Source organism: Phlebotomus argentipes, unplaced genomic scaffold (genome assembly GCF_947086385.1).
Source record: "Phlebotomus argentipes unplaced genomic scaffold, Phlebotomus argentipes genome assembly contig_5, whole genome shotgun sequence".
Classification (NCBI taxonomy): Eukaryota; Metazoa; Arthropoda; class Insecta; order Diptera; family Psychodidae; genus Phlebotomus; species Phlebotomus argentipes.
The window spans coordinates 5030907-5046162 of record NW_026776165.1 but is presented as its reverse complement, the minus strand read 5'-3'; the positions used below and the strand labels follow the sequence as shown (position 1 = coordinate 5046162).

Sequence of the window (15256 nt, the reverse complement as noted above, 5' to 3'; positions counted from 1 at the left end):
GTTTACATTTTTTGCCACCCCTTCCGCTGCTCTCGCCCACCCAGCAGCTTTTCCGCGCTCGCTCAACAGCATATTTGCATCGCTTCTCTCTCTCTCTCGCTGTCCAGCCAGAACTCAGTGGTCATTATTCGTTTGCATGGTTGCTGGCAACTTGCAAAATTTTAAAAGCCAAGCTTTACATTTAATCAACATTTCATCCACGGAAGTTTTAGCGAAACACTCGCTTGCAATTAATTAAGTCAGAAAATAAGAATTCTAACCTGAATTTAGAACAATTCTCCAACCACAATATTCACCCAAAACATCAATTTACAAGTCAAACAAGCACAAAAACTCAACAAATATTTCCAAGATATATATATATTTTTTTTTAGGAAAATGCTTCATTTCACCTCACAATTTTTCTCCATCTGTTTTTCCATAGCTTTGAAACAACAAACAATTGAATAATGCAAATGATAGCAAAAGCATCATTTTTCTATTCCAATCTTCCGCTTTCCTTCTTCGCAATATTACAAAAAGCAACCCGCGAGGAAAATACAACATGAATTAATGAGGAGAAATTGTGATTTTCTGCTGTTTTCACAAAATTATTCCCCATCATTTTTCCGCATTTTTCCCTCTCAACATGCTGAAAAGTGAGCAAATAGGGAAATAATTCTTAAAGTATCAAATTTTTCTCCTTGCTTAATTAATTGTCACAGGCAAAAAGTGTAATGAAGATTGGAGAAAAAAAAATCAACAATGCATTTTCCAGTGAATTCCTTCAATTTACCACCCATCGCGCGCTTTCCTGCAACAATAGCGAACTTCTCTTCGCCACCCAGAAGAGAGAAAGAGAGAAAAAAATCACCTTTTAACGATCGAAAAGTATTAAGTGTTTAGAGGTGGGCTATAAAATAACCCACACACGCGATTGCAGTGACTTTTTTTTCCCTCCTGCCTTCATCTTACGGAAGGCGGAGGGACGGAAAGCCCACAACAAAAGCGGTTTTGAAATACAGCAGATTTTCCATCCGGAGCGACAATCGAGCCAAAATGAAATCACGTACTTTGTGAAGGAGGGAGAAAAGACTTTCTCATTGTCTCCCAACAAGACTTCTTGCGCTCGTGCAGCCATAGAAGGCCAACAGAGAATTAAACCACCCGGTGTGCCAAAGTGTATTTTAAAATGTGGGAAAATCCTAAACCCTATAGCATGAATCAAAATCAACCAGAAAACACCTCAAACACACACACACGCGCGCGCTGGGTTCATTATTGTCCGCAGCAAACGTTGTGTAATTAAATTTTGTCCCCCGAAGGAAATGTTCTCCGCATTGTGGAACAATTGCATGTGAGAAAAGCCCAGAAGGAAGGCACTAAGCAGTGGGCGGAATGCAGAAGACAGTTAATAAACGTCTCATCGGCAATGTTATGAGTTCAAATCCAGACAAAAACTATATTTTTAACAATATTTCTTCCTTAACAAAGTGACGATGTTTTTCCTATTGAACCTTTTCGACCATTTCCGATACAAACTCTTCAGTATTGTTCACAACTGGAATGGGAAATAGTCTAAATTGAAGACTATCCGGAGTTATAGAAACGGAAAGAGCGACATTTCGTGACGCCACGTGTCTTAGAAGACCCAGTCACGAACTTAATTGGCTACAATGAGGATTTCGCACACATCTATTCACATCTGCGATGTCATTAGGCTACAAGTGCTCACAGTAATTGAAGAGCAATAAAAGGAAAGTGGCATGAAATGACTAACTCCTGATTTGATCCAATAAAATAGGTTCAATTCCTCTGGCAACACTTTCAAGCACTCTCAGCGCAAAGACTTACCGCATTGGAGTGAAGGAAGCAGAAGCAAAAGTCAGAATCTTAGATAGAATAGTTTCAGATTTAAATTACAGAATTTTTGCGAAATCAGTGCGGATCAGATTATTTTTCACACTAAAAACCCCCTCTTAACATCCATAAATTACAATAAAATCCACTCTTCTCTAATCAACAACGAGCGACAATTCTCGTATGTTGTTCACAAATGTTGTTACACAGGGAAAATTCGCCTGTTTTGGGTGACAACAATCACGTGATGTTTAATTGGCAATTTCATCACCAAGAAAGGCAATCTATTGAAATCAATAGAGATTCTGTGCGAAAAATAATACATTCTTACATGACTGAAAAAGCACAAAAGAATTTCACTTGCAAATATTTTCCTTCAACTCGCGTTCCTCGCATAATCGGGTGTCTTCATTATAAATTCGCGAAGGCAAAAATGATCAAATAAAACGTCTGCAAATTCCAGCAGCGCAATATTTTCCCCCCTGTTTTCATCAAGGGAAATATTGTGCAAAATATTCATAAGAGATTGCTTGTGTGAAAAGTCCAGTGAGGAATTTCTGAGATTTCACGAAAACTCCATCGACTTGCAGCTGTCCAAAGTATTTCACAACAACTTAACAGCACTTTGGGAGGAAAAATCTCACCTGTTGTGTGATTCCCAATGAACTCGAAGTCGTCGTCCTGATCCCAGTGCTTCAGCGACAAGTTGTTCAGCGGCGTTGCGTTGGCAAACTCGAGATTGGCAAAGTGCCAATCGAGAATCTGGCGATCCTTCGACGACAGATAGACATCGCTCGGCGGATTCATCTCCAGCTCCTTCAGCTTCGCCTCCATTTCCTCCTGCGTGGCCTTGAAGCGCTCCACCTCGCGCCACACCACATTCCACTCACGCACGGCCTGACGCGCACTGAACTCGTGCTCAACGTACTTATGCTCCGTCTCGGGCGTGCGCGGCGGCCGCGTTTCCTGCAGGAAGTTCGCCTTGGCCTTCAGCATTCGCATCTCGTCCATCAGATCGCCGATCTTGTTCTCATTGTCAATCAGCTTCTGCTGCAGCGCAATCACGGAGTTCAAGTGCTGCACTTGCTTCTCCTTCACGTGTTTCTCCTTGAGCAGAAAGAAAGGATCAAGCTTTAAATAATGTACAAGCAATTAATGTCTAAAACACTCAAAAGAAGCTTCTGAAGTTCTTATAACTGCAAAAGCAACTTTTTATCAGACAAATTCGTCCCAAATTGAACTGGAAATTCTTCTCTTACGAGAAGCGAATGGACGCTGAAAATTGCTTTACCTGGAGCTTGATGATCCACTCCAGCGCCTGGCCGAGAGACACAGGATTGTTCCCGGCGTAGTTGAAGTCCAGCTGGTGGGACAGATAGCTGGTGGACTCCAGCAGTCGATTGAACTCCCTCTCGACCATGTCGTCCTTGTGCTTCGGCACCGGTTTCCCTCCGGCGCCATACAGCGGACAAGCCTGCTTGATGGGCACCATCTCCATGCCCGTCTGACGGCTGAGGATGGTGATGGGATTGCCCCAGATGCCCGTGACCACCATCGCGCCCAGATCAGCGTGATAGTTATTCTTCCGGAACGTGGCGATGCGACCGCCGACGCGATCTCTCGCCTCCAGCACGATCACGTCCATCCCGAACTGCTGCAGCTGCTGCGCAGCAGCCAATCCCGAGATGCCCGCCCCAATCACGATCACCTTGGCCAGCTTCTTGGCCGGAATCGGCCGCAGACGCTTGAAAATCCCGAAATTGATGAATCCATGGCGCTCGAGGAAGGCGTGAATGTTCTTCAGCAATACCGGATCGCTGTCGAACGGGGACTCGATATTCTTCAGAGCCTCCTCGAAGGTCAACTGAATCTTGGGATTCTCAATCCACATCTGAAGCAAGCGATTGCGGATGTTGAGAAAGACTCTCTGGGCGATTAAACCATTCTTCGCGATGACCGGAAAACACGCCGCCTCGGCCGAGGTCATCTTCTCGTACGGCAGCCGCGACTGGAAGGCCGCTCCCTCGAGTCCAGTGAGGATGTCCTTGAAGCTGGGCTCGTCATCCAACGCATCCTTGCTATCAGAGTCCTTCGAGGGACTCACGCTGCGCTCTCGCTTGCCTCTCGTTCGCTGCTCGGGCTTCGGCTCCACGCGCTTCGCCTCCCCGGCAGCCCCAGTCTTGCTCTCAGCACTCCCGGAAGCGCCCTCGCCGAAGTACTCGACCTGGCGGGAGCAGAAACGGCAGAAAAAAACACCGGCATTAGCCACATAACCACACTTTCCCATTTCTGCCACTTACCCGCGCTTTCTTGCGGCGACTCATGCGCCGGCCGTCGCCCTCCTCGCGAGGCTCAGTCTGGGGCGTTTGCGGTGTCCCCACGGGGGCCACAGGCTCCTCCGAACCCGTCGGGACGAAAGAAGTGCGCGGTTTCGCCGGGATTCGAGTAATTGTGATCTCACTCAGAGTCACTTCAACGTCAGAGTCATCACTAATCACTGTCACGCAGTCGATCTCACTGGGATTGGCCATTGGTAACGCACGCACGCACACGTTACGAAAAACACTCAGAAAAACCACTGAAAAAACTCGCGACGCCAATCCTTAGATGAAAACACAAACAATCGATGAGAGACAGCAGCACCACGCGCGAGTGTCGCAAGAAGTTCTCGCGTCGATGAGATTGCGGCGCCATCTGGCCTGGCGGGAAAAATGTTGGTGGGAAAATGTCACTTAACATTGGCGTTCTCAAGGAAAAAGACAGCAAAACAGTGAAGAAATGGTACAAAAATAAATAAATCTAATTTAACGGTTTATTATTTGGGTGAGGAGCGCGAATTCGATGAAATTGGCAGCGCAGAAGCGCTCTTTGCGCGACTCACAGCGCCACTCCGAATCCCACTCCGGAAACAGCTGACTGTCAGATTACAGTTTTTTTCATTCTCCGTTCTTTTTGTGCGACGAAGTTGAATAGCAGGAGAAAATCTGCTGAAAATCTCTTTTTTACCCACTCCTTTTCACTTTTTATCACTGCTAAGCACTCTCCGTGGCACCGTGAGCACGTTGGCAGTGTGTTTTGTGTTGTGAACGTCGTGAGTAGCGCCGCGAAAGTGTGTCGGGAAGTGCGATCCTCGCGGGGGCCATTTGTCTTTGTTGGCGGCTTAGTTTGGCGTCGGCGTGCGTGCAAAGATGTCGAAGGAGACGCGAATGCAGAAGCTGAAGCAGTTCTTCAAGAGCACCAAGGCGCCAGGTGGCGGACTTCAGCAGCAGTCGGACTTCTCGCTGACGCCGGAGATTGAGCGCGAATTGCGGCCGGAGACGCCCGTGAATCAGCGCTGCAAGATCCTGCGCGAGCTGGGGGAGGATCTGAAGAAGTGCCGGCTGGAGGACAGCTCGCTGAAGAAGCTGTGGGAGCTCACCAGTGACCTGATCGTGGCCAATCGGCCACAGGAGCAGCGCCAGACGGCGTTCGCCTTCTACAGGAAGCTGATCAGCACGCAATTCCCCAATTTGCATCTCATGCGGGCGCAGTTCTTCCGCGTGATCCAGAATCACGCCGTGCCGGAGGACATTGGCTACCGGCTGGAGCTGCTGCGCGCACTCACGGAGGATGGCAAGGACATCTCGTACTTCGAGGCGGAGATCGGGCGCTTCATGGTGCAGTGGTGCCAGGCGATTATGGACGCGCGCCTGATGGAGACGTACCTGGACATCCTCATCAACATCATCAAGTACAACGCGGCGTACCTGGACAACGAGGTCACCGTGGGCATCGTGAAGCAGTCCTGCTTCATCAGCTGCTGCCTCGAGGACGACCGCACGGTGCTCCAGTGCCTCACCGTGCTGGAGACCATCATGTCCTACGCCATCTTCCCCTTCGAGACGCTCAATCTGTGCATCGTGGCGCTGTGCAAGACAGTGAACAGGGAGGCCTTCTGCCAGACCTCGTGGAAGATCATGCGCACCCTCCTCGGCACAGATCTCGGCTACGCCGCGCTCTGCATGATGTGCAACTACCTCAACGACCCCGCCGTGTACGACGACGAGGTGCTGCTGCGCGGCGCGGTGTTCCACACGAACATGGGCCTCTGGGGCCCCGCCGCGCCCGCCCTGCGCTGCTCACCGTCCACCGTGCTGCTCAGCTTCCTGCGCGTGCTGCGCTCGCGCCACTTCATCGTCAGCTTCGAGGTGGCGCTCAGCATTCAGCGTCTCATACAGCGCAGCGGCGCGGAGCTGACGGAGCCAGCCTGGGACACACTGTGCCAGATCATGGACGCCCTGGCGGACAACATGGCGCACTATGACAGAGACGGAGCGCCGCGCAGCAACTGCGTCAGCAAGATCTTCCACGAGACTCTCGATGATGTGGAGATGAAACTGCGGAGGCACGAGATCAACGCCAATGCCGACATGATCTACAATCTGATCGAGAAGGTGGCGGACGACAGATCCGAGGCGTCGGTCTTCAATCTGATCGAGTATCGTGCCAGCAGGATCTCGGCGTCGCGGCCCAAGTGGCTGCAGGCGCTCAGTGTGTTCATGGAGCGTTTCTACAGGCAGAACAGGAAGACGAACATCCGCGTGAAGGCGATCGTGTCACTCATTCAGATCATGGACATCAACAGGGCGGCGTATGAGGAGGAGATTCTGGAGCGCATCGTCATTCCCAACTTCAGCAACATCCATCAGGAGTCTGATGTGGTGGTGAGTTGCAAATCCGCTCAAATTGCTCTGTTGCCCAGTTGATTGTGAGATTTCTGTCTTGGTTTTCAGGTGAGATCAACGGCTGCCAAGCTCCTCATTGACTTCACTCTGCACTGCGACAGCAAGCGATGCCTGGAGTTGCTGGACATCGTGGAGAGACTGATGAATCGGCCGTTCGAGGTGCACGATCCCACGGTGAGGCTCGTGGAGGCGGAGATTCAGGATCTGCTGTCGCTGGTGGAGGGTCTGATCCGCACGTTCCTCGTGAAGCTCTACCGCCTGCCGTCGATCCACGCCATTCGCATCTTCTACCTCCTGGTGGGCCACCTGGAGACGCACTATGACAATCCGCGCGTCTTCGAGACGCTGAACGCGGTGCGCATGCAGATCTTCAAGTGGATGCTGGACGCGCGCTGCAACGGCGCCTTCCAGCTGGGCTATCCGAGTGCCAAGGGCGGCGCAATGCGCTACAGCCACTATCTCAGCATCGACGCCAAGCAGCCGCTGCAGATCTCCATTCCGCAGCCGCTCGTGCAGGCGGACGTGGCGGTGGGCGGCACTCATGCCACGGCCATCTCCATTCGGCGCGGCTGCAAGGTGATCGTGCGGTGTCTGGACATGGAGAGAGACTGGGCAGTGATGCAGCTGGTGCTGAAAGAATTACCCAACATTCTGCAGAACAAGGCGCTGATTGTGGGCAATGATGTGGACAGTCTGGCCAGGAGTCTCAACATTCTCTATGGCAACAAGAGCATCGTCGATGGATACATTTCTACGGCTGGAAAGCCCTCACTGTCTGACTTCCATCTGCTCGTACTGCCCGCCATTGCGGCGCTGATCACTTATCATCAGTATCTGGACACGCGAACGCTGAAGAGCATCATTGATGTGCTGAAGCTGGGACTGTTCTGTCGCAATCCGCGCGTCTGCGTGCACGCACTCACGCTCATGACGCTCGAGATTCCCGACACGTTTCTCAGATATGCACCGGAAGTGTTGCTGGAGATGAGCAAGATATCAAACACAACCGCCGTGGCGATTCCTGTGCTGGAGTTTCTCTCGAGTGAGTACACACTCAAAACAATCTTAAGGGAATTTTAAGGGGCTTAAATTGTTGTCTTTCTACTTTCAGCGCTCAGCCGATTGCCAAATCATCGCTTTGCCAACTTCGTGCAGCGCCAATATATGTGCTTCTTCGCCATTGCGCTGCCCTACACGAATCCCTATCGCTATGATCACTACACAGTGTCGCTGGCGCATCACGTGATCGCGGCGTGGTTCCTCAAGTGTCGCCTGTGTCTGCGCAATACGTTCGTGAAGTACATTTTGGCTGGCCTGGAGTCGCACATCCACATGACATTCCAGGAGATCAAGGCGAAGATGGACTTTACGCCCGTGAATGAGGACTCGTCGAACAGGAAGCGCAGCTCAAGTCTCACGGAGCAGGGCAGTCGCAAGCAGAGGCGCGCCAAGGTGGATCTCAAGCCACTGATTGACGATGCGCTGTATCAGTTTCACATGGAGTTGGCCGAGACGTGCATTGACTTCATGGCGCGCTACACGTACAGCTCGTGCTCGGTGATGCCCAAGCGCATGCCGTCGGCGGACTTCCTGCTGGCTGGCGGGCAGACGGTCACGTGGCTGATTGGCCACAATTTGGTCACCATCACGACCAGCGGCTGCTCCACGAGTCCGCTGCGCAATGGACTGTGCGACAGGTGCAATTTGGCGTGCAGAGGCGCCCAAGGGCGCTCAGAGGCCACGAGTGTGTCGCAGGAGTTGCGCGACAGCGCCGCAGAGTTGCAGCCCAATAAAAGGTATACCAAAGCGAGTCTTCAGCACAGCAGGTGTGAAGGAATTATGCGATATTCTCCCTTAAATGCACTTTCTTTGCCCCGCAAAAACCACCCACTTTGGCTTAATGAAAAGCATGAATTTACTTAATATTTTGCACTTCTTTCACTGAAAAATAATGTTTGAAAATTTGCCCAAAAATATCAGTGATAATCTTGATCCTTTAATTCTTACACTTTCCTGATGCAAAAGCACTCCTTGAGTGCACTTTCTAATGACGCTTCGTGTGTGCATTTTCCAGTGCTCAGGAGTCTGAGAGCTGTGACTTCACGTCGTCGACTTCCTCGTCATCGGCTGCAACGCCCTTCTCGGCTCAGCAGCCGCAGAAGTTCTTCCGCCAGAGCTCCTCGGATGGTCGCTACAGCAGCTGCTCGGGCAGCTTGGAGGCTCTGTCGAGGCGCGGCAGCAATCCGGACACGGAATCGTCAGATGGTCCAGTGGGGAAGCTGGAGAATCCCATCTCCATCTCCTCATCGGGCATCTCGATACCGCAAATGACGACGCCGCAATCGAGTGTGGATCGGCCGCGACAGACGTGCGCGTGCTCGTGCACGGGATGGGCGGAGGTGTGCATCAGAAGGCCCACGGGATGCACATCGTGGGTGATGAGGATACAGAATCAGATTGGCGCGGACTCGTATGCCAATGATTTGCCACTGCACGATCTCACCAGTCTGTTTATGCCCTCAATTGGGGGCAGTGTGATGGGCGGGGAGTTCATGGCGTCGATGGCGTCGCCGCAGGTGCAGGAGGAGACGTCGGAGAGAGTGCATCCGAAGATGGCGGAGCTGGCGAAGAGGCGCGTCGAGGAGCAGCAGCAACAGCAGCATCAGGAGGAGGAGGAGAAAGTGTCGCAGAGTGGAGTCTCCTTGGCCGCCACCACGGGCCCTATTGATATTCCCAAGCAACTGCAGAAGGTCAGCGAGTCGGGGAGTTTCAGTGACCACGATCCGGATGGTGATGATGTGGCGTTTCAGGACAGTGACTCGCGATCGAGGAATCCGGTGAGGCGCGTGAATTCCAGCCCGGAGATGAGTTCCAACTGGCGGAATCCCTTCTTGAGTGGGCAAAAGAGTGGCGCCGCGGTGTCTCAAGGCGGCGCACAAGCGGCGGACAAGGCGAACGAGGAGGAGACGACGCCGGCGCTGCAAGTGGAGTCGAGTCAGCAGAAGAAGAAGAGCGCCTATGGCAAGGATATGAGGGTGAGTTGCGAGGCCATTCCGGAGGAGATGGCCGGCTCCACGCCACCGAGTGTTGTGGGATCTGTGACGAATGAGGGTGGCGATCTCATGATACCCGAAGCTGTCACGGCGGAGCCACCGCGGAAGCAACACTCCGCAGATGATGCGGTGCAGCCGCCGCCGCAGCCGCAGGTGAAGTGTGATCCGGGAACGATGAATCTGAAGTTGCCGATTGACGGGCAGAAGGTGACGGCGAAGCCACCACAATCGCCGGTGCCGCTGTCGCCGCGCTTGCTGGCGCGCAATGCGGCCAACAAGATTGCCGGGACGTCGGTGGGCCCGTTTGGATCCACCGGCGGTGGGAATTACGCGGACGTGGGCGATCTGCCGCGCGGTAGATCCAAGACGATCTCCGTGGTCAGGGAGCACTACTCGCGCGACGCCCTCAAGTACACACTGCGCGGCGCCACGACCACACCGAGCGCTGCGCCGCGGCGCGATGCGCCCGCGTCGAGTGTCAATCGATCGGGCATCAATCCCAGCTTCGTCCTGCTGCAGTTCTATCACACCGGGCAGCTGCAGCTGAATGTGACGGAGAGGCCGCTGAGAGTGGACGCGACGAATGCCAAGGCGATCGCGCTGCTGGACTTGATTCCGCCATTTGAGACGCACAAGATTGGCGTGCTGTACGTGGGTCCGGGTCAGTGCAACAATGAGACTGAGATGCTGAAGAATCGCTTCGGCTCCTTCCGCTATGCGGAATTCCTGCGCAACTTGGGCACACTTGTGTCCATCAAGGATGCGAAGGAGCACAATTTGTACATCGATCTGGATATGGCGGATGGCCAATTTACGTACATCTGGCAGGATGACATTGTGCAGGTGGTTTATCATGTGGCCACGCTGATGCCGAACAAGGAGCAAGATCCGAATTGCACGGAGAAGAAGAAGCACATCGGCAATGACTTCGTGAGCATTGTGTACAACGAGAGTGGCGAAGAGTACAATCTCAACACCATCAAGTGCCAGTACAACTATGCCAGCGTGATTGTGGAGCCGCTGGAGCTCAACAGCTGCCGCGTGTACGTGAGGGCCAAGGAGGACATCAAGGACTACGTCGCCTACTCGGAGCCGAAGATTGTCAGCGACTCCAGCGCTCCGCTCCTCGCCAGGCAGCTCGCGCTGCATGCAAATGTGAGTCTTTTTCTTCGATTTTCATTTGGTTTTCAATGGGATTTCGACTGAAATTTTGCATCCTTTTCATTGCAGCTCGCCTCGCTGGTCTCCAAGAGTCTGAAGAACAAAGGACAAGGACCCTACGCGTCCAATTGGCTGGAGAGATTGCGGAAGATCAAGCGAATGAGGGCGAAAGTGAGCATTGGCGAGTTTGCATTCTTGCATCGACAAGAGGATTAATTTGTCTCGCTTTCAGCTTCTCAACGAGTCCAAGACTGCTGCTGAGGCGATGGGAGGCGGCCAGCCGAGCGGCGTGGAGGCCGAGAAGGCCGGCCAAGATGCCACTGCGAAGAAGTCTCACATGGACGACTTCACTTTGTACACGCTGTAAGACTTCCGCGACGCCGGCCAGAGATTTAATTTGATAAAGTGCGGCGACTCAAATGCTTTGTGTGTTGATACTATTGCTAATTGATGTAATTGAATGGATATGACACAGAAAAGTGTGGAAATGAGACAGAGAAGAAGAAGAAATGGGCATTTTTCACCTCTTGCAATCTTATAAAAGACCCGCGATTCCCGGAAGGTGGATCAGAATTGGTGACAAAAGGCAGAGTGAGAAATGAAGTGGTTGATCGTGCTGAGTGTCTGCGTGGCGTCCGCCGTGGCGTCCGACTGGGAGATCTTGCCCAAGTGCGATGGCAAGGATTGGCAGTACTTCGTGGATCCGCAGAGCAACTGTCGCAGCTACTTCCGCTGCGAGAACGGACGTCCCGTGAGGCACAACTGCGACCACGGGCTGCTCTTCGACACCAACACGCTGTCCTGCAACTGGGAGCAGTCCGTGCACTGCGCCCACGTACCCAACTACCCCTCAATCCCGGAGCCGCCGATGAACCAGCCCGGACAACCCGGACACCAACCCTCGCCGGCTGGCTTCTGTCCGCCAAACGAGAATCCGCAGACCCCCACGCACTTGGCGGACACGAGCGACTGCACCAAGTTCTTCAAGTGCCTCAACGGGCGCCCCATTCCCCAGAACTGCCCCACAGGGACGCACTGGAACGACAACATGAAGTACTGCGACTATCCCAGCAATGCGCAGTGCTGGAAGCGCATCAAGACCATCCGTTGAGTCCCTAATGTAACCTTCTTCGCTGAATAAATCAGAGTTTTTCACCTAGCAAAGTTGTGTGTTTATTGAATCAGAACCCTTCGAGGCCCAGAACTGCTCCGGGAACGCAGACGCCATTGGGATCGCAGCGACGGGTCATGTAGTCGAAGCGCGTGTTGGGCGGACACCACATGTGCCACATGTCGCCCTCGATGCACAGGTAGAAGCGTTGGCAATTGTGGTTGTCCGGCCAGGCCACCATCACGCCCGGAATGCAGTGCGGAGCAGCGGTCGGGGGCGTGTTTGGCGGAGCCTCAGTCGGTTCCCAAGGCGGCCAGTCCGGAAAGTCCGGCAGGTTCGGAAAGTTTATCTGGGCGGGAAAATCAGATCGTCACTTCCGTCTCTCTCCAGCACTGTCAAGGAAAAGCTTACCCTGCAGCTCGACTGGGACTCGAAGATGCACCTCTTGTCGCCCTGCGACCAGTGCATGCCGAAGGGACAGGCGAAATCGTGGATCTGCCCATTGACGCAGCGGTAGTAGCGATTGCAAGACTCGGGATGCTGAATGTAGTCATCGGAAATGGCGTCGTTGCAGGTTGGCTTGCGGACTTCCTCTGAAACCGCGGCCAAGCTTGCGCCCAGGAAGAGTAAAATCACGCTTTTAGCGAGCATTGCTAGTGTGTGACTAGAGCGGCTTCGCGAAGACTCCGCAATATTTACTGGACACTCCCATTAAAATCCGAGCTTTGGGAACATCGTTTGCCCATTTTCAGCGATAAGATGGCGATGTTTGATAGATTTCCCTCGAGATTTCCCGTGAAAGAATGACGCGCAGTGGATGCGATTTGCGGAAGTGAGATTTCGCGATACTGAATTCCAGTGAATTCAAATGTTTCATCGACTCGCGCAACCGCCGCCGACTGTCGTTTGGCGCCACTTCAGCTCTCATCTCCAGCTGTCATTTGCACGTGTAAACATGTTTGCGCTGCATTGTGAAATAATTTCCCATTTTTCCCCGTGAAAGTGCGTGAAGAGTCATGGAAGGACAGTTCAGTGATGCCGAGGAGGAGGCTGAGGTGATACTGGACAAGTTGGCGGAAAAATTGAAAGAAGTCACGACGATAGACAGCGAAATCTTCAGGAACCTCCCGGAAGATGAGGTGTTTGGCGAGGAATCTCCAGACGAGGAGGAGTTCAGTGAGCCTGAGGATGATCTGCAGCTGTATGAGGATCGTGGGATGGTGAAGCAGTCATCTGGGATGAACACACAGCGCGCGCCGACGAGATTGAGCAGTTTCCAGCCCAGTCAGAGCGTGATGTCGAAGTACTCTTCCCGGATCCACGTGGGCGCCTTCCAGGGTGCCGCGCATGAGGTGAAGAAGGCCCTGGACAAGAGCGATCGCCGCGTGGACGCGGAGCGGACGAAGCTGAAGGACAAGAAGGACAGAGCGACGATTGACAAGGTGTTGGACGATCGCACGCGAATGGTGCTGTTCAAGCTCTTCCGCCAGGACAAAGTCACCAAGATTGCCGGCAACATCAAGGAGGGCAAGGAGGCGAATGTGTACCTGGCGCTGAGCAGTGCGTACGCGCACGAGGCGCTGGCCATCAAGATCTTCAAGACGTCCATTCTGGACTTCAAGGACAGGCACAAGTACATCGCGGAGGAGTTTCGCTTCCGGCACGGCTATGCGCGCCGCAATCCGCGCAAGATGGTGCGCCTGTGGGCGGAGAAGGAGAAGCGCAACCTGGAGCGGATGGCCAAGGTGGGTCTGCCCGTGCCGGCGCCGCTGGAGATCCGCGAGAATGTGCTGGTGATGGAGTTCATCGGGGAGAACTTCGAGGCGGCGCCGCGCCTGGCCCAGGTCACGCCCAGTGTTTCCAAGGCGCGTGAGTTCTACTACGATCTCGTGAATCACATGTGGGACATGTACAATCTCTGTCGCCTCGTGCACGCCGACCTGTCCGAGTACAATCTGCTCGTGCACCGCGACAAGCTCGTGATCATCGACGTGTCGCAATCCGTGGAGCACGATCATCCCAATGCGCTGGAGTTCCTGCGGCGCGACTGTCGCGAGATCACCAAGTTCTTCCGCAAGCACGGCGTGGCCGTGATGACGGTGCAGGAGCTGTTCCACTTCATCACCGACGCCACTATCACGCAGGCCAACAAGCACGCGTACTTGCAGCAGATGCTGGAAACGATCGCCGAGCGCAACCTCGACGATCTGCCAGACGAGGAGAAGGTGCAGGAGGAGGTCTTCCAGAGTGTCTTCATCCCGAAGCGCCTGGACGAGGTGGTGCACTTCGAGCGCGACATCCGCCAGGCGCGCGCCGGCGCCGGCGATCAGCTCATCTACAAGACAATCACCGGTGAGTGCCCTTCACAATTCACCTCAATATTCTCTGTGTCTTAATGGCTTTAGAGATTGCTTAGAGAGCAACGCTGGCGTTGTTTTTGCCCAAAACCATCAATCAAAGATCGTTGGGCAAAAAGTAAAATATCATGATTTGAGCGGAGAGATAATTTGGGCAGTGCAAAATAAGAAATAAGGCAACATATTTACATGCTGTGCAAGTTTTGAAAGTCGCACACTCAGAGAAATCAGTCGAAAACAGGTGTCTTCAAATATAATCGAAGTCTCTTACTTTAAGAGAAATGTGCGACTATTGTTTTAGAAGCTTCTATTTTTCTTATCTGCATAATTTTCCCCAATAAGAAATGCTGCGCTTTCTCAATAAATATCTCAATATTAATGTAAAAATTGACACAATCTCTGTCAAGTGAAATTATAATTATAATTATTATTTAAAAAAAATTGTTTTCTGATTTCTCTGAGTGCAAATTCTTGACTGTTTTTCCCAAAAATCCCAGAATTCAAGCTTCTTATATTCACTGTAACAACACAGTGTTGTTTTGGATAAACACAATTGCGTGACAAGAAGAGTTGGCAAAGGAGGTGGAAAACAACTCCATAATAAAGTATCTGACCTTCCTTTGTGATTTTGCAGGTCTCTCATCGACGCTAGAAGTGAAGCAAGTGCCGGACATTCTGCAGCGAGACTCTGGCGAGGAGGATTCGTCTTCCTTCAGTGATGATCACGATGACTATGACGATGGTGGGAAGTTCCAGAGCAGCGCTCGGCCGCGCGACGAGTCGCCGGACAGCAAGAAGGCGCGGAAGAAGGCGGTGAAGGACGCCAAGGCGGAGAAGCGCAAGACAAAAGTGCCGAAACACGTGAAGAAGAGGAAGGAGAAAATTGCACAGAGGAAGTGAATGACTTCTGTCGATTGTTTTATTGTCTTTCTCCGCGTGTGTATAATAAAAAAAATCACTTTTGTCACCAAAGATCTAACATTGTTTTTTTCACCTACTTTGTATATAAAA

The 15256-nt window shown here is 52.4% G+C and overlaps 5 protein-coding genes across 5 annotated transcripts in view; 3 read left to right on the top strand and 2 right to left on the bottom strand.

Annotated features, from left to right (window-relative positions):
* The window catches only part of LOC132255862 (possible lysine-specific histone demethylase 1-like), a 262687-nt gene extending 258225 nt beyond the window's left edge, over window positions 1–4462 (bottom strand). Inside the window, exons 1-3 of the mRNA XM_059752033.1 lie at window positions 4140–4462; window positions 3131–4063; window positions 2484–2946 (exon numbers count right to left, since the gene is read on the bottom strand). Coding sequence (XP_059608016.1) covers window positions 2484–2946; window positions 3131–4063; window positions 4140–4370 — 1627 coding nt within the window. The 5' untranslated portion in view covers window positions 4371–4462. The remainder of the gene's footprint in view (window positions 1–2483; window positions 2947–3130; window positions 4064–4139) is intronic.
* A 448-nt stretch (window positions 4463–4910) lies between these two features.
* Window positions 4911–11144, top strand: LOC132255428 (tuberin). Its single transcript, XM_059751449.1, has 6 exons — window positions 4911–6542; window positions 6612–7605; window positions 7675–8359; window positions 8638–10771; window positions 10847–10948; window positions 11010–11144. The coding sequence occupies exons 1-6, from the start codon at window positions 5028–5030 to the stop codon at window positions 11142–11144; spliced, it is 5565 nt and encodes a 1854-aa protein (XP_059607432.1). The 5' UTR covers window positions 4911–5027.
* Window positions 11145–11363: 219 nt separating this feature from the next.
* Window positions 11364–12172, top strand: LOC132255429 (peritrophin-1-like). The gene has a single exon (XM_059751450.1). It carries the CDS (start codon window positions 11376–11378, stop codon window positions 11886–11888), a length of 513 nt encoding a protein of 170 aa, XP_059607433.1. The 5' UTR covers window positions 11364–11375; the 3' UTR covers window positions 11889–12172.
* Window positions 11959–12539, bottom strand: LOC132255861 (peritrophin-1-like). Its single transcript, XM_059752031.1, has 2 exons — window positions 12300–12539; window positions 11959–12237 (listed from the first exon to the last, which is right to left on the bottom strand). The coding sequence occupies exons 1-2, from the start codon at window positions 12537–12539 to the stop codon at window positions 11959–11961; spliced, it is 519 nt and encodes a 172-aa protein (XP_059608014.1).
* A 278-nt stretch (window positions 12540–12817) lies between these two features.
* Window positions 12818–15150, top strand: LOC132265717 (serine/threonine-protein kinase RIO1). The gene is made up of 2 exons (XM_059766484.1): window positions 12818–14240; window positions 14880–15150. The coding sequence occupies exons 1-2, from the start codon at window positions 12905–12907 to the stop codon at window positions 15143–15145; spliced, it is 1602 nt and encodes a 533-aa protein (XP_059622467.1). The 5' UTR covers window positions 12818–12904; the 3' UTR covers window positions 15146–15150.
* The last annotated feature ends 106 nt before the right edge of the window (window positions 15151–15256 follow it).

Bases quoted from the DNA above. Each gene is read 5' to 3' on its own strand.
- LOC132265717 (XM_059766484.1), top strand. From the start codon at position 12,905: ATGGAAGGACAGTTCAGTGATGCCGAGGAGGAGGCTGAGGTGATACTG. The intron at 14,241-14,879 runs GTGAGTGCCCTT...GTGATTTTGCAG, and splicing joins CATCTACAAGACAATCACCG to GTCTCTCATCGACGCTAGAA.
- LOC132255429 (XM_059751450.1), top strand. From the start codon at position 11,376: ATGAAGTGGTTGATCGTGCTGAGTGTCTGCGTGGCGTCCGCCGTGGCG.
- LOC132255428 (XM_059751449.1), top strand. From the start codon at position 5,028: ATGTCGAAGGAGACGCGAATGCAGAAGCTGAAGCAGTTCTTCAAGAGC. The intron at 7,606-7,674 runs GTGAGTACACAC...TTCTACTTTCAG, and splicing joins TGTGCTGGAGTTTCTCTCGA to CGCTCAGCCGATTGCCAAAT. The intron at 10,772-10,846 runs GTGAGTCTTTTT...TTTTCATTGCAG, and splicing joins AGCTCGCGCTGCATGCAAAT to CTCGCCTCGCTGGTCTCCAA.
- LOC132255861 (XM_059752031.1), bottom strand. From the start codon at position 12,539: ATGCTCGCTAAAAGCGTGATTTTACTCTTCCTGGGCGCAAGCTTGGCC. The intron at 12,238-12,299 runs GTAAGCTTTTCC...TTTCCCGCCCAG, and splicing joins AGTCCCAGTCGAGCTGCAGG to ATAAACTTTCCGAACCTGCC.